The 23,086-nt window shown below is 37.4% G+C and overlaps 1 protein-coding gene and 1 pseudogene across 2 annotated transcripts in view; one reads left to right on the top strand and one right to left on the bottom strand.

The window, feature by feature from the left end:
• ALMS1 (ALMS1 centrosome and basal body associated protein) overlaps positions 1-23,086 on the bottom strand; it is a 247,530-nt gene that overhangs the window by 73,632 nt on the left and 150,812 nt on the right. For both annotated transcript variants that reach the window (XM_032652290.1, XM_032652291.1), the window contains 2 exons: positions 21,006-21,131; positions 8,712-8,882 (listed from right to left, as the gene is read on the bottom strand). In XM_032652290.1, the coding sequence (XP_032508181.1) occupies positions 8,712-8,882; positions 21,006-21,131 (297 nt within the window). The remainder of the gene's footprint in view (positions 1-8,711; positions 8,883-21,005; positions 21,132-23,086) is intronic.
• On the top strand, positions 64-22,130 carry LOC116764084 (annotated as a pseudogene).

Here is a 23,086-nt window from a genome sequence, read left to right as displayed (position 1 = left end):
CAGGCCCAGCCGCTCCGCGGCACGCGGGATCCTCCCGGACCGGGGCACGAACCCGTGTCCCCTGCATCGGCAGGCGGACCCTCAACCACTGCGCCACCAGGGAAGCCCTCTAATTTTTTAATATTGAAAAGCATTACAATGAACATTACTATAAAATTTCTTTGTAGGTTGTATGAGTTTCAAATATCTTCTCAGTGTCTTGTCTTTGAATTATTTATGATGTCTTTCGGTGCACAAAATTTTTCATTTTAATAATACCACTTATTTTCTTTTTCCTTCATGGTCTGTGCTTTGTGTGTCTTATTTAAGAAATCATTCTTTCATGGTCAAAGGTCATCTGAATTCTAAAAGCTTAAAGTTTTCTTTTTACATTTAATATCATTTGGACTACATTTTTGTTTAATGTGCAGCAGGGATCTATTTGATTTTATTTTTTCTTACATATATAATCAATGGCCCAAACACTATTGAATAGTTCACCCTTTCTCCAGGATTGTTATGTCATCTGTATCATATATTAGTTTCCACATTCATGGGTGTGTTTCTGGGTCAACATGTTGTTCCACTTTTCTTTGTTTATTCCTTTGCAAGTGAGGTCTTAAACATATATATTATATATATATATAAATTATATATAAATTTTATATATGTATACACACACACACACACATCTTTTGATGTCTGGTATAGCAAGTTCCCTTACCTTATTCTTTAAATATACTTCTTGAATTTCCAAAAAATTTTGGCATCAGCCTGTCAAGTTTCATGAAAAAATCTACTGGAATTTTGAGTAGCAATTCATTGAATTTATTTAAGTCTTCCTTAATATATTTCAATGAAGCTTTATCATTTTCTCTAGTTTTTCATGTCCTTTGTTAGATTCATTTCTAAGTATTTATTTTTTGTTGTTTTTTAAAAAAGTATCTTAAAAAATCTTTTTTCATTATGTATCAGAAGACATGTATCAAAAAATGCACAGAGAACTCAGTTAATTGTTAAAAAGTGAACATGTACCCAGGTTAAAAAAAAAAAAATCTGCCTATAACCCTATATGCTCTCCCCTCATTCTTTCAATCTCCCTCAGGCTGAGCATAACACCCCATTTTAAATACAACAAATTACTTATATTTCTGAACTTTATATAAATGGAATAATAACAGCACATAGCCTTTATGTCTTGCTTTCTTCTCTTACATTATATTTGTGAGATTCGTTAAGTGTTAAAACATATATTTTTCTTTTACTCAGTCTCATTTACTGGTTACTATTCAACAGTGTTAATATGGTACAATTCACTCATACTACTGGAAAAATAATGGCATAATAAATATAAAAATAATGGCATCTGGGTAATTGCCAGTTTGGAGCTATTACAAAAACTGCTGTAAAGAATATTCATGTGGCAGAGGAGACACCGCCGCAGTTGCCGCCACCTCCGGGATTTCTGGTTCTTTTCTCTCCGCCTTAAATTCGGGTGTCTCTTATGAATAATCAAAAGCAGCAAAAGGCAACGCTATCAGGCCAGCGTTTTAAAACCAGAAAAAGAGATGAAAAAGAGAGGTTTGACCCTACTCAGTTTCAAGACTGCATTATTCAACGCTTAACTGAAACTGGTACTGATTTGGAAGCAGTAGCAAAGTTTCTTGATGCTTCTGGCGCAAAACTTGATTACCGCTGATATGCAGAAACACTCTTTGACATTCTGGTGGCTGGTGGAATGCTGGTCCCTGGTGGTACACTGGCAGATGACATGATGCATACAGATGTTAGTGTGTTTGCAGCACAAGAGGACCTAGAGACCATGCAAGCATTTGCTCAGGTTTTTAACAACTTAATCAGGTGCTACAAATACCTGGAGAAAAGTTTTGAAGATGGAAGTTAAAAAGCTGCTGCTGTTCTTAAAGGGTTTTTCAGAGTCGGAGAGGAACAAGCTGGCTATGTTGACTGGTGTTCTTCTGGCTAATGGAACACTTAATGCATCCATTCTTAATAGCCTTTATAATGAGAATTTGGTTAAAGAAGGGGTTTCAGCAGCTTTTGCTGTAAAGCTCTTTAAATCATGGATAAATTAAAAAGGTATCAATGCAGTAGCTCCAAGTCTTCGGAAAGTGAGCATGGATAACAGACTGATGGAACTTTCTCCTGCCAATAAACAAAGCGTTGAACACTTCACAAAGTATTTTACTGAGGCAGGCTTGAAAGAGCTTTCACAGTATGTTTGGAATCAGCAAACCATAGGAGCTCGTAAGGAACTCCAGAAAGAACTTCAAGAACAGATGTCCCATGGTGATCCATTTAAGGATATAATTTTGTATGTCAAGGAGGAGATGAAGAAAAACAACATCCCAGAACCAGCTGTCATTGGAATAGTATGGTCCAGTGCAATGAGCACCGTGGAATGGAACAAAAAAGAGGAGCTTGTAGCAGAGCAAGCCATCAAGCACTTGAAGCAATACAGCCCTCTACTTGCTGCCTTTACAACTCAAGGTCAGTCTGAGCTGATTCTGTTACTGAAGATTCAGGTGTATTGCTATGACAACATTCATTTCATGAAAGCCTTCCAGAAAATAGTGGTGCTTTTTTATAAAGCTGAAGTTCTGAGTGAAGAACCCATTCTGAAGTGGTATAAAGATGCACATGTTGCCAAGGGGAAAAGTGTCTACCTTGAACAAATGAAAAAGTTTGTAGAGTGGCTCAAAAATGCTGAAGAATCATCTGAGTCTGAAGCTGAAGGAGGTGACTGAATTTGAAACTACACCCTCAGTAAAGCAAACAGGAGTTGTAGATAAAATATCGTCTCATGTGTCCTGGTTCTTACATCTTCCTACCTCCCTATATCAAACATGATATAAGGGCTTTCATGGCAAATTTTAACTGTTTCTACGGTTACTGGAAATGTTGGATTTAGTTTCTGAAACCATGTTTTAAGTAGCTACAGGAGCTACAGATTTGAATTTAATGTTGCATTAGTCTTTTCACTTATCTTCTACCTCCTGTATTTTCTACTGTAATAATGTAATTTAAGGCCTTCCACAATGAACAGTTCACTTTTCCCCTGGGTTTTCTATATAAACAGTTTTCAAGATATGATTTGGTTAAAAATAATTTGTTATAAAAATTGTTTGCAAATTAAACTGTAAAAGTAAAAAAAAAAAAAAAAAAAAAGAATATTCATGTGTGTCTTGGTGCTCATGCACATCCTTTCCTGTGGAGTATATAGTTAGGAACAGAACTGCTCTGTTATGCTTTTGTGTAACTTAGTAGATAATGGCAAATTGCTTTCCAAGGTCACTCTACCAATTTACATTCTTACCAGCAGTGAATAAGTACTGTTTGTTCTATATTCTTACCAACACAATATTAACTTTTTCATTTCAGCCATTTTAATGGGTATGCAGAGATACCTTACTGTGGTCTTAATTTGCAATTCCCTGTTGATGAATTAAGTTGAATATTTTGCATATGTTCATTGGCTACTGGATAGTCTCTTTTATAAAAAGTACCTATTCAAGCCTTCTGTCCTTTTTAAAAATTGGATTGCTTAACTTTTTCATACTATTTGTATGAGTTCTTTTTATATTCTGGATAGAAGTCCTTTATGAGATATGTATTGCAAATATCTTCCCCACTCTGTGGCTTGCCTTTTACTCTTTTATTTGGTGTTTAATTAATAGAATCCCTTAATTTAATGTGGCATATCTGTCAGTTTTTTCTTTTATGGCTACTATTTTTTAGGGGTGGGGATCCAATTTAATAAATGTTTTCCCATTCCAAGATTGTGAGGACATACTCCTCTGTATTTTCTTGCAGAAGACTGACCTATCCAGCTACCTATGCCTTTCGTATTTAAATCTGAAGTATATGGAATTGATTTTGGTGTACAGTGTAATGTAGGGGGGGTCATAGTTCTATTTTTTTCCTAACATCCAATTTACCTAACATCATTTTACTGAAAAGATCATCTTTTCCCCCACCATACTGCAGTGGTACCTTTACTGTAAATCAGGTGTCCATATATGTGAATCTGGAGTATTCTCTTCTATGGTCAGCCTATTTATTCTTGTGCCAACATCACACTGTCTTAATTACTAAAGTTTCATAATAAGTTTTGATCCTTGGTAGTGTAAACCTTCTAGATTCTTTTTCAATTTTTTATTATTTGTATTTAAGGGTGTAACGTTACCCCTAATCACTTTGGCTATCTTCTATACATTTTGATAGCAGAATTTTATTATTATTTAGTTTTAAATATATTGTAACTTCCAGTATGACTTTAACTTCTGAGTTACTTAGAATTACATTTAAAAATTTTCAAATACATGTTTATTATATTATTATATATATATAATATTTACATATTAGGTATATTAGTTTCCTAGGGCTGCCACAATAAATTACTACAAACTGAGTGGCTTAAAACAAAATAAATTTATTCTCCCACAGATCTGGAGTTTAGAAGTCGAAATCAAAGTGTCAACAGGAACATGGTCTCTCAAAAGTCTATCTGGGAGAATCTTTCCTTGTCTCTTTCAGCTTCTAGTGACCCCTAGTGCTTCTGGCTTTGGACAGCATAATTTCAATCTCTGCTCCTGTCTTCACATGGCCTCCTCTCCTCTTTTTATAAGTACACTAATCATTGGATTTAAGGCCCACCCTACATCCAGGATGATATAACCTAGAGATCTTTAACTAATGACATCTGCAAAGACCCTATTTCCAAATAACATCACATTCTGAAGTTTCCTGTGGACATGAATTTTGGGGGGATTACTAAATAACCCATAAAACATTTTTGTTTCATTTTGTTATTCCATGTTTTTATTGTTGAGTTCTACTTTAGCTACACTGTAGTCAAAGAAGCTGTTCTGTTTGAACATCAATTCTTCAAAACCAACAGCTTCATCAATTTTTCTAAGTGTTCTTAAAAAAATGAAAAGTTCTCTATAGTAAGTCAAACTTTTAAATTCCATTTTTAAATCTTGTCTACTTTAATTTTCTTTCCTGGTCTCTCACTTTCTGATAGATATGTATTGTTGGGTTTACCTATATTTTCCTGTCATTTTTCCTGCATACAAGTTTGAGTAAAAGAAAATAAACTCAAATTTTATCTTATTGGTATATTTGAGACTTTTGTTATTATGAGGTAAACTCATAATATATATTAATATTTTTTGGCCTGGAATTTTATTTTGTCAATATTAACATTGCTCATTAGCTTTATTTTAGTTAGTATTTGCCAAATATATCATTTTCCATCTCTTCCATGTTTTGGGAGGTAAGGCAAAATAAACTGTACTCTAATCAAAAGAACATATACAAATGGTTTTGAAAGTCAAATAGTTCCAGTAAACTTATAACAGAAATCAACAGTTTTCAAATACCACCAATTTATTTAGCCATTTCTTCTAGTATCACTATCCTTGTTTCCAAATAACATGCCTTTATATTGCTGTATCCTTTTTAGTTCCAGAAATTATTTTTTTATTTCCTTCTATGATCAATATGGATTTACCTTTCATAGAACTTTCCTGTCACACCCATATTCCCTCAACCTATCTTCTGAAAAGTTTTAGCCCTATATTAATGTTCATTGTTTATATATTATGTAAATTGTAGTCATGATGATTAAATCAATATTCAGTGATTGTGTTATGTTTCTATTATTCACAGTTAAACCAACTAGTATACTGTAATCACATTTATTTTCTTTTACAAAGTTTTGCTTTTACTGAGGAGTTAATAATTGCCTATTTTTGCATTTGCTGTGTTTCTATATACCAATCCCTACATCATCCTCATAAATGTAAATAGAATTGAAAATCTCTTCTAAATACAGTCAACTACATAAGGTATTCTATCAACTCGACCTTTTTCTTACAGTCCTCAATCTGAACTTGTTCTAGATCTTCTGTACCACTGCTGCAATGGCAATTCCTTTCCCCTCTCTTCTATGCTGGCGCCATTTCCTCCATCCCATGTTTTCCTTTAAAAAAAATTAAATCTACTCCTTCATTTTATTTAGTGAAATAATTTTCCCTCAGAATTTCAAGGCATTACTCCTTTGGTTTCTAGTTCCATGTATTATTTTTGAAAAGCTTAATGTCAGTCTAATTTGCATTTCTTTATATGGTACCTGTTTTCTTTCTGGAAGCTTTCAGAATCTCTTTCCTTGCCAGTGTTTCAAAATTTCAAGGTCATGTGCCTTGGTGTAGATTTTTATGTACATGACAGTTCCTATTAGCATGGAAATTCATATCCTTCAGTTTTGGAATTTATTCCTATACTAGTCCTTTGAGTTCTTCTTTTCTACCTTCTCTATTATCTCTATGGAACATCTGTTTTTGATGTTGACCCTCTGGGGCCAATCTTGAATTTTTTTTCATTTTCCCTTCTTTTTATGTTGTTTCCTAACAGATTTCCTCACTTTTATATTCCAATCCTTCTACTGAGATTTTTACTTCTGATATATTTAATGGGCTCACTTAGCTATTATACAAAAGTCACTATTCAATTTTCCCCAGCAAGTATCTTCCCCCTATTCTTCTTAATCCTTTAAAGTGAGAGGCTCTGAGGCTGGGCTTCTCCGAATGGTGAAATAAGAGGACTTTTCCTTAGGATGTTAAGTCTGGAAATAGACCAACAATAATAGTAGCAGTGGACCCACATAACAAGTGGGAAGTTATAGGGGTCCCTCAGTGAACAAAGCCCAACTTATTTCACACACATCATCCTTACCAAATGCAAACGAGAGGTGAGTTATATTTGGTAAGTTCATTGTGCAGACTTCTGATGGAGTTCCCTTAAGTCTATCACTTTGTTCCCTGCCAATTTTTCTATATCCACCTCCTTCTCAATTGTCTGACAGTGGGATCACAGGGTTATCTATATGTACCAAATCACCACTAGTATATAGCTTGTATATGAGAGTTTTCATTTATGAACTATATTTTGCAAAAATATTTGCCTTTCTATTTACTTGGCAGCCTCAACCTTAACTGGCAGATGTACTTCTTTTATCTTATTTCAAAAGACTTCAAAATGCTTTTCAGTGCAACAAAAAGTTATCTGGAAGAATAAATGTGTGCACTTTAGCAAGCAGCCTTTCATTCGGTTTCCTCATAAAAGCATTAACAACATCACATGAAGTCATTAACACTATGCCAAAACTGGAACATAGAGCCAGCCTATGTTTGAATACTGCCCCGGGATCAGTAGGTCCTATTTGCCTAATAGCTATGCACAGGAATAAAAAACTGTAAATGCAACAAAGCAACACATGCAAGTATACATGTAGAAATTTCAGTGGCTCCTGGAATTTTTATTTAATAAATACTATTGTGCATCAGTTAAAGAAGCACAATGTCAGGGATGCAAAGGAAAAACAATCATGCAGATTCCTAAAGATTAAAAACTTTTATAAAACAGTGGGACCGGGGCTCCCTTGGTGGCGCAGCGGTTGAGAATCTGTCTGCTAATGCAGGGGACACGGGTTTGAGCCCTGGTCTGGGAGGATCCCACATGCCGCGGAGCAACTATGCCCGTGAGCCACAACTACTGAGCCTGCGCGTCTGGAGCCTGTGCTCCGCAATAAGAGAGGCTGCAATAGTGAGAGGCCCGTGCACCGCGATGAAGAGTGGCCCCCGCTTGCCGCAACTAGAGAAAGCCCTCGCACAGAAACGAAAACCCAACACAGCCAAAAATTAAATAAATAAATAAATATTTTAAAAAAAACAGTGGGACCTATATCTGGGGGCAAGGATGAAAATTCAAATACCCACAGTCACCAGACTGACAAGGTAGATGTATGAAGTGGATTGAGTCCGAGACTCGTGGGGACTGAAGCAAACAGGAGAATGTATGTCCTCTCTGCAGAGGACAGCCATGCCTCAGGGTCAACTGATAACTGCCATGGAGGAAAACAAGCTGAGTGCCACTACATATTCTCACTTCTCAAGGGAAGCCCCAAATCTTATTTTTAAATGTTGGCAGCAAAATTTTTAAAAATTTAAAACACCATGTGAGCCATACACTTTCCTGCAGAATCTAACCTATGAGACATTAGTTTGTACCATCTGACAGATAAATTCATGAGGCATTTTAATCAAGATTTTCTATGAATTTTAGTCTTTAAAACATACTTAAATGGATACTATTTCATTTCAAAAGTTACAATATATTTCCCATAGTGAAAATAAAGTCTACAGTTTTCAAAAATCTAAAGCATTTAAAAAGATTTTATATTTTCCTTCTTGTACATATCCAATAAAACAGCTAGGAGAAAAGTTTGCATTAACAAAGCAGAAAAAAAAGAAAGCCCGAACAATACTCTCATTTAAGATGAACAGGAAAAAAAAAGGCCACAGAGGGCTTCCCTGGTGGCGCAGTGGTTGAGAATCTGCCTGCCAATGCAGGGGACATGGGTTCGAGCCCTGGTCTGGGAAGATCCCACATGCCGCAGAGCAACTGGGCCCGTGAGCCACAACTACTGAGCCTGCGCGTCTGGAGCCTGTGCTCCGCAACAAGAGAGGTCGCGATACTGAGAGGCCTGTGCACCGCAATGAAGAGTGCCCCCGCTCGCCGCAACTAGAGAAAGCCCTCGCACAGAAACGAAGACCAACACAGCCAAAAATAAAGAAAGAAAGAAAGAAAGAGAGTTCCTTTAAAAAAAAAAAAAAAAAAGGCCACAGAATACACAAAGCCAATCCAGTCACCTGCATTATCTTTCTGAAAGGGTTTTTTCCCCATTGACAAGGATGCCTTAGTTACCACCCTCTTACTGTAGATTCCCTCTTTATGTTTAATGTTAACAGTGTCTGCCAGGTCATCATCCCTTGTGCCTAGCACCTGAGCCGGGAAGTCTGGAGGAATGGCATCATTGGATCCTACAGAAAAATGGAAAAGTAGTACAGTTAACACAAGTACAGATTGAAGAAAGACAAAATATTTACCTTTTAAACCACTTCTATAAAAAAGGCACTACCCAAAAAAAAAAAAAAAAAAAAAAAAGGCACTACCATGGGAGTGTTACAGGGTAATCAAAAGAAGACATCAGTCAAACTGAAGCTGTCAGAAATGTACAATATTGCAACAATATACTGGAGAAGCAAATGACATAAGAGGAGACATATAAATTAGAAGGGAGACAATTTCTGGCTCAGGAACATTTTCAGAGGAGGAGAAAATAGTTTGTACCTTGGAAAATAAGTAGGCTTTTTGAAATATGGAGAGGAAGAAACAAAGGCATTTTAGGTAGAGGTTACAGCATTAGCAAAGACCAGGAAGCAGGAAAACAGATTAAACAAAAAAATCAGATACTTTTGTGGTCAGACTGTATTATGGACTACATTAAAGACAGTGGTGGGAGATACTAAAAATTGTTTGGGGTCTTCCCTGGTGGCGCAGTGGTTGAGAGTCTGCCTGCCGATGCAGGGGACACGGGTTCGTGCCCCGGTCCGGGAAGATCCCACATGCCGCAGAGCGGCTGGGCCCGTGAGCCATGGCCGCTGAGCCTAAGCGTCCGGAGCCTGTGCTCCGCAACGGGAGAGGCCACAACAGTGAGAGGCCCGCGTACCACAAAAAAATAAAAATAAAAAATTGTTTGGGACAAAATTCAGCAGGGCATGGAATCCCAAGCTAAAGGGGTAAAGAGTGTAAATTTTACCATACATGAAATGCAACATCATTAAGGATTTTTTAATAAAGGGAACTGCAATCAGTTACATTTTAGGAAGCTTAATCTGACAATAATACAAAACACAAAACATTGTAAGGAAAATTTTATGTGATAAAGTAAATACAAGATTTGAAAGTAACTTTATTTTCTTTAAAATATATTTCAATATTCTTAAAACCACTAATATAGGAACTGATAAGAGAAGTTTATCCATGTCACATGTAAGAGGCAAAAGAACATCTCTGGATGTACAAGAGTTTATAGTAACTATAGAATTATCTTCTACAAAGATGCTTTTCTTTCTTAACTGGTACTCCATACTTCATGCATTTTCTAAGCACCTAAAATGTGTATGGCAATAAAAGCTGGGTAAGTATCAGTTAATTTGTACAGTATAAATATAAATAAGTCATGAGTTATATTTCAGGACAGATTGCAAGGCTCCTATTAAGCCTTCCGGGTCGTATGTACACTGAGCTTTTCTTTGCTTCCGTGGCATCACGTTCTTTTATTTGCTCCCTTTCTTCCACCAAATCTCTCAATGCTGGAGTTCCTCAAGGGGTCAGAACTGGGTTCTCTTCTCTTCCTGGATGAACTCATTGATCATCAATGTATGGAACACTACATGTGGATGACCAACAAATATATATCTCTAGCTGGAACCTGTTTTCTGAGCTTCAGATTCTAGCATTCAGGACACAGCTAGCCTCTAAAGCATTTGGAGGAAAAATTAGAAAAAGATGTCCCTTCCTCATAAAAAAAAAATTTTATATATTATGATACAACACAAACAACTATACGTGAGGATCTCTTCACCACCTCCCTTTATTCTCCAAAAGAGGTGATTATGTCAGGTTCAGAGTTAGGTAAGGAAGAATAATTAAGTTCTTGAGAGCAGTGCATGGATGCACAACAGAATCAACCTCCTTGGAGCTGAGAGGCAGTTGAAAGAGAGTGTAGCCACACATATGTGTATATACCATTGAATGTATGTGTACTTATTTTCCTGCATCTGTGCACAGCTGCAGAATGTGTAAAGATTTACGTTTCAGGGAGGAAGAGAGTTAACATTATTGCTCCAGAACTCTAACAGGAGATTTGGAATCTTCACACCTGGGTGTTTTTATAAAAAATGGCATATGTTTATGACGTGAACAGAGCCACCTTCTAGATAGTGCCCTTGCATACAAACTCAACTGTAAACATTCAAGTGCAGGTTTAACATCTCTACATGGATGTGGAACAGAAATCTCATTTTTAACATGTCCAAAGCAGATATTTTGACCATATTCTCCAAATCTGCTTCTTCCTCAGGCTTCTCCATCTCAGTAAATGGCACCTTTATTTACCCAGTTGCTTATTCTAGAAAACTAGAACTCATTTTTTTTTCACCTCCTTCTCCCTTACTCTCCATATTCTATTACCAAGTCCAGGAAGAACTATTTCCTAAAAATAAGTTGAATGTGTCCACTTCTCTCCATCTCTGTCATCATCACTCTAATCCTAGGTGCTACCACTTCTGACACTAATTACTGCAACAGCCTTCAGCTAACTGGTATCCTTACTTCTACTTCTTGACCCTCCCTTCACCTGGGCTCCTTGCCTTTCCATCCACAAGCTATTCTCCATATAGCAGCCTGAAAAAAATTTACAAATGTAAATCAAACCACAGTTGCCTACTAGAAGAAAGTTCAAATGCCTTAATATGGTTTACACAACCCTGGATCATCTTGAACCTACCTATCTTTAACCCTATCTAGCCACAGCTCTGCTCCACCCACACTGCCTTCTTCTCACTTGTCAAATGCATCAAACTTTCCAGTTTCTGGAGCTCCTCCCATTCTGTTCCCTTCCGCCAGAACACTCTCACTCCCCACTCTCCCCCTGCCTAACTGACCTATATCCTCTAGATCTCAGCTCAAAAGTTTCTTCTTTGGAAAGGCCTTCATGGGCTCCTAAAACTAAACTGGATCCTTTTACTCTCTTAAAACTCTTCTTTATTTTCCTAACTCGTCATTTGTAATTATGTACTTATTTGTATCTATTTGTTAATATGTGTCTCTCCACTTGAACATGATCATAGGGGGCATGTTTATTTTGCACAGCGGTATAAATGTAGCACCTAGCACAGTATCTGCCAGAAACATGGTAAGAACATTAATACTTTTTTGGTTGAAGGAAAAAATGAACATAAGCTGAAAGTTTCTGTGATCTTAAAAAAAAAATAACCTGTTCATTGCAGAAAATTCAGAAAAGTAAGCAGAAAACAAACAAACCAAAAAACTCGACCATACTTTGGTTATAGATCCTTCTAAATGAATATATAGTGGGATCAAAATGTATATACTTTCAGTATATACTGAAAGTATATACTTTCAGATACTTTCAGTATCTGAAAGTATATATATATATATCAGTATATACTTTCAGATACTTTCAGTATCTTTTTTTCCCACCCAAATAGAGATATATTTTATTTAAATGGAATTTAAAGTCAGCATATAAAGTGAAAAAACATGCAGGGTAAAAATCATCCTTGAAGGTTGAAATTGATATCTTGTCTGCTCAATAAATCCATCAGAGTCCACTTTTTCCCCCTGGCTTGTAACAAATCACTGTGCCTGCATCTAAGCACCTGATGAAGTACCTGACTAGTGTTTAGAGACCACATTGTACTAAAAACACTTAAACTCTAGAATCATACTCAGGGAAGCAAGTTAAAAGATGCTTAAACTATAAAAGTCAAATGCTGACAATGAACTTCGAGAACTGAGGTTTCCCACCTCTCATTTCAAACTCTCTCATGATAATATGCTGATAAGAGTGTGGAGGGTACAACACACTTGTACTTTAAAGATTCATTCTCCTCTTCTCTTTTTGTTAAATACGTGTAATTGAACTTTTTTAAATGCATGTGTGACATAATGCCAACGTATGCCAAAATTACTTATCATAGTTAAAGATATTTCATCGTAATCCATTCATCTGACTTATTTATGCTATCTTAAAGTTTCTTGTTTCCTATTTTTTTTTTGGCTGCGTTGGGTCTTTGTTGCTATGTGTGGGCTTTCTCTAGTTGTGGCAAGCGGGGGCTACTCTTCCTTGTGGTGCGCGGGCTTCTCATTTCAGTGGCTTCTCTTGTTGCGGAGCATGGGCTCTAGGCTCGCGGGCTTCAGTAGTCGAGGCATGAGGGCTCAGTAGCTGTGGTGCATGGACTTAGCTACTCCATGGCATGTGGGATCTTCCTGGACCAGGGCTTGAACCCGTGTTCCTTGCAATGGCAGGCAGATTCTTAACCACTGAGCCACCATGGAAGCCCCTCTTGTTTCCTGTTCTTGTTCTATGTTATTTTGCTAATTTTATATACTCAACAATAATTTGGAAGACAGATATCTAGTTTTAAAATTCTTTTAGAGGTTTTTTTTTGGTAGCTTTTCTCCATTGTGGTAAAATATACATAAAATTTACTATTTTAAATATTTTTAAGTATACAAGTTAAGGCATTAAGTATATTCACATTGTTGTGCAATCATCACACCATCAATCTCCAGAATTAACTCATTTTCCCAAATGGAAACTCTGTACCTTTTAAACAATAACTCCCTTTTCCTCCTCCTCCAAGCCTTTTGTGACTGGCTTGTATTACTTAGCACAATGCCTTCAAAGTCCATCCACAGTGTAGCACATGTCAGAAATTCACTCCTTTTTAAGGCTGAATAATATTCTATTGTATGTATGTATCACATTGTATTGATCCATTCATCAGTTCATAGACATCTGGATTATTCTCACCCTTTGGCTATTGTTAATAATGCTGCTATGAACCTGGCTGTTCAAAATCTGTTCAAATTCCTGCTTTCAATTCTTTTGGGTATATACTTAGAAGCAGAATTGCTAGATCATATAGTAATTCTATGCTTAATTTTTTGAGGAACCACTACTGTTTTCCACAGTGGCTATATCATTTTACATTCCCATCAGCAATACACAAGAGTTCCAATTTCACCATATCCCTGCTAACCCTTGCTCTTATTTCATAAAAGCCATCCTAATGGGTATGAAGTGGTATCTCTTTGTAGTTTTTATTTGCATTTCCTTCATGACTAATGATGTAAAACATCTTTTCACGTTCTTTTTGGCCATCTGTATCTTTCCTGGAGAAATGTCTCTTCAGATTCTGTACTCATTTAAAACTTAGATTGCTTTTTGCTGTTGTTGAACTGTAAGAGTTCTTCATATATTATGGATAGTCATCTCTCATCAGATACATGAATTGCAAATGTTTTTCCCAATTCTGTGAGCAACCTTTTTACTATGTTGATAGTGGTTTTTTTGGTGCACACAAGTTTTAAATTTTAATCAAGTCCAATTTATTTTTTATGAAAACTTCTTTAACCTATCTGATCACCAAGTCATGAATAAAATGACACCTCTTTAGTCAAAAAGACAAAAAATACAATTGTTTTTTCTTTTCATGCCTTTCATTCCAAAATTAACTTTTGGCATTTTTTTTCCCACCTTGTAACTAAATTTTCTATTTAGATGAGTGTTGTGTTAAACTGACTTCAAAGTTCACCACTGATCACTTTCAGCACTGCTTCATTTCTCTGTAATGAATTCTTCATTTTGATTCATCTCTTCAGCTGGGTGAGTCTTCAAGTGAATTTTTCAAGAAGGTACAGAGGTTGAATATACTTTCTAGCTGCTGTGTACTTGTGAAAATGTCTCTTCATTGTCATACTGCTTAATGAAAATGCACTGGGTCCATAAATCCTTGAATTTTCCCAATAAATACAGATTTGGTTCCATTATTTTTACATTTAGTATTTTAAATAAGCCTGATATCAGAATAAATTTTGTTCTTTTTTTTTAATTGTATATTTATGGGATTTTTTTCTTTTCTTTTTTTTTTTTTGGCGGTACGCGGGCCTCTCACTGTTGTGGCCTCTCCCTTTGCGGAGCACAGGCTCCGGACACGCAGGCTCAGCAGCCATGGCTCATGGGCCCAGCCGCTCCACAGCCTATGGGATCTTCCCAGACTGGGGCACGAACCCGTATCCCCTGCATCAGCAGGCGGGCTCTCAACCACTGCGCCACCAGGGAAGCCCTCTTTTTATTTTGACTCAAAAATCTTTTTCTGATATGTATCTCAGTCTCTGACTTTCCCCTGGATTTTTAAGACAATTTTCAATCTGCATACAGCGTTCTCCTTTTCAGGAGAGGGATGTTTTATTCAATTAAGTGTTTGAATATTACTTTCTTCCTCAGCTACAGATATAGTTCTTGGTTTGGTTTATTTAGCTATGTTTCTTATGTCTCTCATCATCTTTCACAGCATTTTCATTTTCTTCTTCTTTTTCCTCTGTAATTTTGCAGACTCTCAGATTTGTCCTCATCACTAATTTAACTTCCTTCATGTTAATTCCACCCTTTCTTGCCTGCAAAATGTATTTTAAATCTGTTACCAAATCTTTACAGTTTTAGGCAGTCTTTTCCTTCATATGTTCATTCCTGCCCCCCCACTTTTTTTCAAAATGAAGACAGAACATAAAATTCACCAATTAAAGTAAGTGTACAATTCACTAGTTCTTAGTATTTTCACAACCAATATTGCTATCTAATTCCAGAACATTTCTGTCGTGCCCCCACAAAGAAATCTTGTATATGTTAGCTGTTACTCCCTATTTTCCCCTCCCCAACATCCCCTGGCATCCATTAATCTACTTTCTGTCTATATGGATTTGCTTATTCTGGACATTTCATATACATGGAATTATATAATATATGACCTTTTTTTATTGGCTTGAAATATTTCTCCCTTTAACAGTGTCAGTTTTTTGGACTTCCCTGGTGGTACAGTGGTTAAGAATCCACCTGCCAATGCAGGGGACATGGGTTCGAGCCCTGGTCTGGGAAGATCCCACATGCGGCGGAGCAACTAAGCCTGTGTGCCAAAACTACTGAGCCTGCGCTCTAGAGCCCAAGAGCCACAACTACTGAAGCCCATGCACTTAGAGCCCGTGCTCCTCAACAAGAGAAGCCACCACAACAAGAAGCCCACGCACCACAACTAAGAGTAGCCCCTGCTCGCCACAACTAGAGAAAGCCCGTGCACAGCAACGAAGACTCAACGCAGTCAAAAATATAAATAAATTTATTTTAAAAAATAGTGTCAGGTTTTTTCATTTTAATTCTGTTAGTTTTTGTTTATGTATTTGGGACTTGCTTATACTGCATTTGTCTTTTAAGTCATATAGGAGAAAAACTGAATTACAAACAAAAATACATTTATACTGTCTTTTGTATTTACTTATGTAGTTACCTTTAGTACCTTTTTCATGTGGATTTAAGTTACTGTCTGGTGTCCACCATTTCATCTTGAAAAAAATCTCTTTAGTATTTTCTGTGGGTCAGTTTGCTAGCAGTCTTTCAACTGTTGTTTATCTGAGAATGTCTTAATCTCTCCTTCATTTTTGAAGGGTAGTTTTGCTAGGTACAGAATACTTGGTAGGCAGGTTTTTTTCCTTAGCTCTTTGCATATGTCATTGCAATGCCTTCTGGCCTCTATGGTTTCTGATGAAAAATCAGCAATTAGTCTTATTGAAGATTCTTTGTACATGATAACTCCACTCTTGCTGCTTTAACACTGTCTTTGTCATTTGATGGTTTATGACGTATCTAGATCTCGATCTCTTTGACTGTATCATGCTTGGACTTCCTTGAGCTTTTGGGATGTGCAGATTAACAGCAGTCATCAAATTTGCGAAATTTTAGGCCATTATTTCTCCAAATACTCCTTCAGTCTCTTTTTCTGTCTCTTCATCTGGAACTCCCATTATGTATATAATAGGATGCTTGAAGGTGTCCCATAGGACTCTGAGATTCTGTTAATTTCTCTTCATTCTTTTTTCTTTCTGTTTCTCACACTGGATAATCTCAATTGGCCTATCTTCAAGTTCACTGATTCATTCTTCTGCCTGTTCAAATCTGATACTGAGCTTTCTCCAGTCAATTTTTTATTTCAGTTATTGTACTTTTCAACTACAGATCTTCTGTTTGGTTCTTTTTTGTAATTTCTCTTTATTGATATTCTCTATTTGGTAAGACACTGTTCTTATACTTCTTTAGACATGATTTCATTTAGTTCTTTGAACATATTTTAAATAGCTATTTTAAAGTCTTCATTTAGTAAGTCCAATGTCTGAGATTCCTCACAGTTTCTAAATTGCTATTTTTCTTTTGTATGGACCATATATGTATATTTTATTTTGAATTTCCATATCTTGTAACTTTTTGTTGAAAACTGGACATCTTAAAAAATATAATGTGACAACCCTGGAAATCAGAGTCTACTACCTCCCTAGGGTTTCCTGCTGTTGCTTTATGCTGTTTTTTTAAAGTAACTTTTCTGAACAAATTCTATAGAGTCTATGGAAGCTGCCACTCAACTAGCTTAGTGGTCAGCTAACGCCTAGATGGAGATATCCTTAAACATCTAGAAACAACAAATCTCCCAGTCTTTGCTGAGGGACTACGTGCACATAGTTGTGAACGCTGAGGGCAGGGAGTTATCAATTCTGCCTTAGCCTTCCCTTTCTTTTTGCCCAGAGCCTCAAGGGCAGCCAAAGTAAAGGGTAGGCCCCTCTCAGGTCTTTCCTCAGCATGCACTCAGGCCTGTGCACACTTGTGGTCTTCTAGAGTCCTAGGAATATGTCAATGCTTTTCAAAATATCTATGGACATCTCATCCTCAGTTTTTCCGTTAAAGCTTTTGGTTAGTCTATTGTTTGTCTCAAGTGTTATCCACTGCCTCATGCATTGTGGCATTAAAACACTTGCCTGGGGACTTCCCTGGTGGTCCAGGGGGTAAGACTCCGAGCTCCCAATGCAAGGGGCCCAGGATCGATCCCTGGTCAGGGGACTAGGTCCTGCAACTAAGGAGTCTGCATGCCGCAACGAAGATCCTGAGTGGTGCAACTAAGACCCGGGACAGCCAAAATAAATAAATAAAATAAATAAATATTTAAGAAACTAAAATAAAACACTTGCCTGTAAGTGTTTTTTGACAAACACCTCACACATAGACACAGAGGCTCATACACACTGGATAGCTCTGAGTAAGGTCAAATAAAGATAAGCCTTTTGAGTGGAGTCTTCCAGAGAGCCATCAGACAGGTCAAATACTGATAATTCTTTGCGAATGAAATTTTGAAAGAGATCCAGCTCTGTTCTGCTCCCTCCAGTCCTGGGAACGCAGGCTGATATTTTTCAAGGTTATCACTGAGCTGAGTGTGGCAATGAGAAGAGGGCAAGTTAAAATGCCACAAGCTTACTATTCTTAACAAGGTTCAGCCATTTTTCTTGAATAAATGCTTACTACAAAAGCTACAAGCCTTTGGTTAATTTCCAGAGTTTTGGAAAAGTTTTCCATAAAGTTTTGCCAAAATTCTGTTGCTTTTATCACAGGGCAAAATTTTGGAGGTGTTTACTCCACCCTTTTTTTCTGCTATTAACTCTTCACTTTGTTTTAAAAATCCCAGCCAGTTCTCTCCCCATGGCTTTTTGCTCCTATTGACAGTAAGTATTAGTACATAAAGTATTTAAATGTCTTTAAATGAATATAAAAATAACATCTATATTATATATTGGTATGAGGTATAAAATGGCTTAAGAAAAAAAGACATAGTACCTAACTTCACAGAACTTACTGTCAGATATAAATGAAATCCTGTTACTACTTAAGAGTGTTACTTGGGGCTTCCCTGGTGGCGCAGTGGTTGAGAGTCCACCTGCCGATGCAAGGGACATGGGTTCGTGCCCTGGTCTGGGAAGATCCCACATGCCACAGAGCGGCTGGGCCCGTGAGCCATGGCCGCTGAGCCTGCGCGTCTGGAGCCTGTGCTCCGCAACGGGAGAGGCCACAACAGTGAGAGGCCCGCATACCACACACACACAAAAAAGTGTTACTTGACCTAATGAGTAAATCTCTAACATCTATTGTACCTATATTCACAGAACTTACATATAAATGAAATCCTGTTACTACTTAAGAGTGTTACTTGACCTAATGAGTAAATCTCTAACATCTATCTCTTTCTTTGCGAGGTTACCTTTGCCTTGTTTTTTTGTTTTTGTTTTGTTTTTAGTTTATGTATTTTTATTTTTGGCTGTGTAGGGTCTTCGGTGCTGTGCACGGGCTTTCTCTAGTTGCGGCGAGTGGGGGCTATTCTTTGTTGCAGTGCGCGGGCTTCTCTTGTTGTGAAGCATGGGCTCTAGGCGTGCGGGCTTCAGTAGTTGTGGCACACGGCTCTGTAGTTGTGGCTCGCAGGCTCTAAAGCGCAGGCTCAGTAGTTGTGGCGCACGGGCTTAGTTGCTCTGTGGCATGTGGGAACTTCCCAGATCAGGGCTGGAACCCGTGTCCTCTGCATTGTCAGGCGGATTCTTAACCATTGTACCACCAGGGAAGTCCCTTTGTTTTTGTTTTTAAAAGAATTTTATGAGTTCAATTGTTTACTCATTCTCAACTGAAGAGAAATTATTTGGTCCAAATATCTGCAGTGGTTTATGACTTGCCCTTGGCCCCAAACTCTAGTTGGATCTTTCTAATATCTATAGAATCACAACATACTAATACACAATATCTATCAGAACAATTCCTAGGCTTTCATCTAGAGCAGCTCTACTGGTCTAAGAAACTATTATTTTCAACTGTCAACTCCCTCACTCTCAGAATAGTTGCAGAACATGATAAATGACAACCTCAAGTGTATATACCTAACAGATCTCTTCTTGTCTAATTGATGCATTCAGTACTTTATTTACAGGGACAGTATATCTCAGGATACAAGGTACCATCCCTGAGTCATTTTCTCTTCCCACTACTGTCCAATTTTTCTCAAAGTTAATGTCTCCAAAGGGAAGAGTTAGGATGTAAATGAATAGAAGTACACAGGAGGCCTCAAAAAATATTGGAACACCTGATTAGACTTCTATTGTTATATTCTGTCTTCTGAACTAGGCGGCTGAAAGTGAGACTGAGATAAAAGATTTTCCTACCTACAATCAATTAAGTAAGCTTGTTTTATTTCTGGTAGCCATTAAGTGTGTTTTTAAAATCATAGCCATGCAGGTAGTGAAAATTTCTTCCAATTCCTGGTTATAGGCTTAATAATCAATCCTAACATATGAGCATTTTGTGGTTCTTTTTTTCAGTGGCATCACAGTGGGAAATCAGGAGCAATTTTACCAGGGGCTTTAACTCAGTTACTATCAGATACTAGTTGGGTTCTCTTGAAATTAACAGAAAATCTGCGTAAGACCAGGGACAACTACTTTCTTTTTAACTTCTACACCTATAAAGATGTCTTATGACAAATCATGAACAATTTATGTCTAAACTGAACCGAGTCAACTCCTGTGGACCGATCAATATGTTATCCCAACAATCAAAACCCCACACCATACCAACTCAGTATCCTTATAATTTTCCACAGAATATATTTATTCAGTTCCTCCACGGGATGCTATTCATTTTCTAAATCTGCAGTTCTATTGTGGTGATCTCACAGGGATGCTGTGGGATATTTTAAAATTCTAGGGAAACAGTGATATTTAATATCCGGTGTACAGGACAAAAACTAATAGCTAAAGATAGTTTAAAGTTCCAACATTAGATACTGCTACATTCCTTTCAATGCTGCTGTCTGTATCTCTGCAGAGTTGGATTCTTGACAGTTTCTGTAACAAAAGCAATAAATGGGGGTGGTTGTGTCCAATTTCATCTCAAGGTTTGAGAAACTGTGCCCTAATAGCCACACATATCTCATTAGCAAGTAATTATGCATATTTATGAACAAAGTAAAATGTTTTCTTTCAAACACAAAACCAAAAATATTTTTGTTTATTAAGTTGTAAGATCAAAATGATAAGTATTTTTATGTTCTAATAACATAATAGCTTAGTATCTGAAAAAATACTTCATGTATTTATATGCTGCTGATAATTTATATCCCCATGATGATGAGAAATCACCCAAACACTAAGGTGTCTGTGAACAGAGAAAACTTGGAAACCTTTGTCCTAGATGGAGTCCACTAACCCAAACAAGTAACTGTTCATACAATTTTCTTCAAATATTTATCAAATGTTTGAGTGTACACAATACATCTGACCAAATAACTCACCTATCTGAACCAGAGACTGAGTCATGAAAAACTCCATGTTTCACTTAAAGATTAAATAGCACTGAGCTTTCATATGTCATCCAGAATTAAACAGCCAATCCACAAATAAAATTTCAAAAAATAAAATTTTGAATAATTTCTCCACAATACCTGAGTGTGAGCTCTCAATGGTGGTGTCTGACTTGGAATCCAGAGATGAAGGAATCTGTCTTAATTGGGGAACATAATACATCTTCGTACTACCAGAAGGCTTATATGGCAACAGTAAAGGCTGGCCTAAGGAGATAAAGATCAGAATAATTAATAAGAAAACATTTATTAATTAACTGAACAAATATTAAGTACCTTTAATGTGCCAAGCAGTGGTCAAGATTCTTGGAATATATCAGTAAACTAGCATTCTAGAAGAGGGAGATATACAGTAAACAATTAGCATATTAAATAAGTAAATAATCTAGTATTTTTATAAATTATTAGTGACATAAAAAATTAGAAAATACGGGGCTTCCCTGGTGGGGCAATGGTTGAGAATCTGTCTGCCAAAGCAGGGGACACAGGTTCGAGCCCTGGTCTGGGAGTATCCCACATGCTGTGGAGCAACTAGGCCTGTGAGCCACAACTACTGAGCCTGCGCGTCTGGAGCCTATGCTCCGCAACAAGAGAGGCCACGATAGTGAGAGGCCCGCACACTGCGATGAAGAGTGGCCCCCGCTTGCTATAACTAGAGAAAGCCCTCGCACAGAAATGAAGACCCAACACAGCAAAAATAAATTAATTAATTAATAAACTCCTACCCCCAACATCTTCTTTAAAAAAAATTAGAAAATACTGGGACTTCCCTGGTGGCGTAGTGGGTTAAGAATCTGCCTGCCAATGCAGGGGACATGGATTTGATACCTGGTCTGGGAAGATCTCACATGCCGTGGAGCAAGTAAGCCCGTGCGCCACAACTACCAAGCCCGTGTGCCACAACTACTGAAGCCCGCCCGCCCTAGAGCCCGAGCGCCACAACTACTGAGCTCATGTGCCACAACTACTGAAGCCCACGTGCTCTAGGGCCCTCGTGCTATGAGTATTGAGCCCTCATGCTGCAACTACTGAAACCTGCGCGCCTAGAGCCCATGCTCCGCAACTGGAGAAGCCACCACAATAAGAAGCCTGTGCACCACAACGAAGAGTAGCCCCCACTCGCCACAGCTAGAGAAAGCCCATGTGCAGCAATAAAGACCCAAAACAGCCACCCCCCCAAAAAAAATTAGAAAATGCTGAGGAAGATTAGAAGTATTTGGGAAATTGCAGCAGGATGCAGTTTAAATAGAGTGGTAAGGGCAGGATCCATTGAGAAGATGACTTCTTAGCAATCTATTCCATATTTAGATGGCTCTAACTAAGAAACACTTTATCTTATATTGAACCCAAACCTGGTCACTGTTAACCCCTACTACTGATCTTTGGAGGTTCTCCCTCCAGAGTCATAGAAAGTAAATCTAATTCTCTTCTATGTGGCAGATTTTCAAAATAAGTTTTCCATTATAAAAGTATAAATTCTCAATATTAAAAAAATACACAGAAATAAAAAAGACAAAGTCTTACCACTCAAAGATAACTATTATTAATATTTTAATGTATTTCTACAGGTCTTTCCTCTGTATTTCTTATTTGTTTACATAGTTGTGTATAGTATGTATAATTTGGAATTCAATTTTTCTACTTTACATTTATAAAGTTTCTTTTTCTTAAATACTAACTGGTAAAATTCTTTCTAAAATGTCTGTGACATGGTAGTAATTTGATTATTATAGAAGATGAAATCTTTTTCTTATTTTTTTTTTGCTTCATTGGGTCTTCATTGCTGCACACGGACTTTCTCTAGTTGCGGAGAGGGGGGATACTCTTCGTTGTGGTGCACGAGCTTCTCACTCTTCTCACTGCGGTGGCTTCTCTTGTTGTGGAGCACAGGCTCTAGGCACGCAGGCTTCAGCAGTTGTGGCGCATGGGCTCAGTAGTTGTGGCTTGCAGGCTCTAGAGCACAGGCTCAGTAGTTGTGGCACACGGGCTTAGTTGCTCTGCAGCATGTAGGATTTTCCCGGACCAGGGCTCAAACCCGTGTCCCCTGCACTGGGAGGCGGACACCTGCCGTGCCACCAGGGAAGTCCCTGAAATCTTTTTCTATATACTCGTTTTTCTTTCATGATGTGGTAGAAACTCTCTCTCTGTAACAGCATTTTGAT

Source organism: Phocoena sinus, chromosome 13, assembly GCF_008692025.1.
Source record: "Phocoena sinus isolate mPhoSin1 chromosome 13, mPhoSin1.pri, whole genome shotgun sequence".
In the NCBI taxonomy this organism is placed as follows: domain Eukaryota; kingdom Metazoa; phylum Chordata; class Mammalia; order Artiodactyla; family Phocoenidae; genus Phocoena; species Phocoena sinus.
The sequence above is the reverse complement of the archived record's forward strand: the minus strand, read 5'-3'. Positions and strand labels throughout refer to the sequence as shown.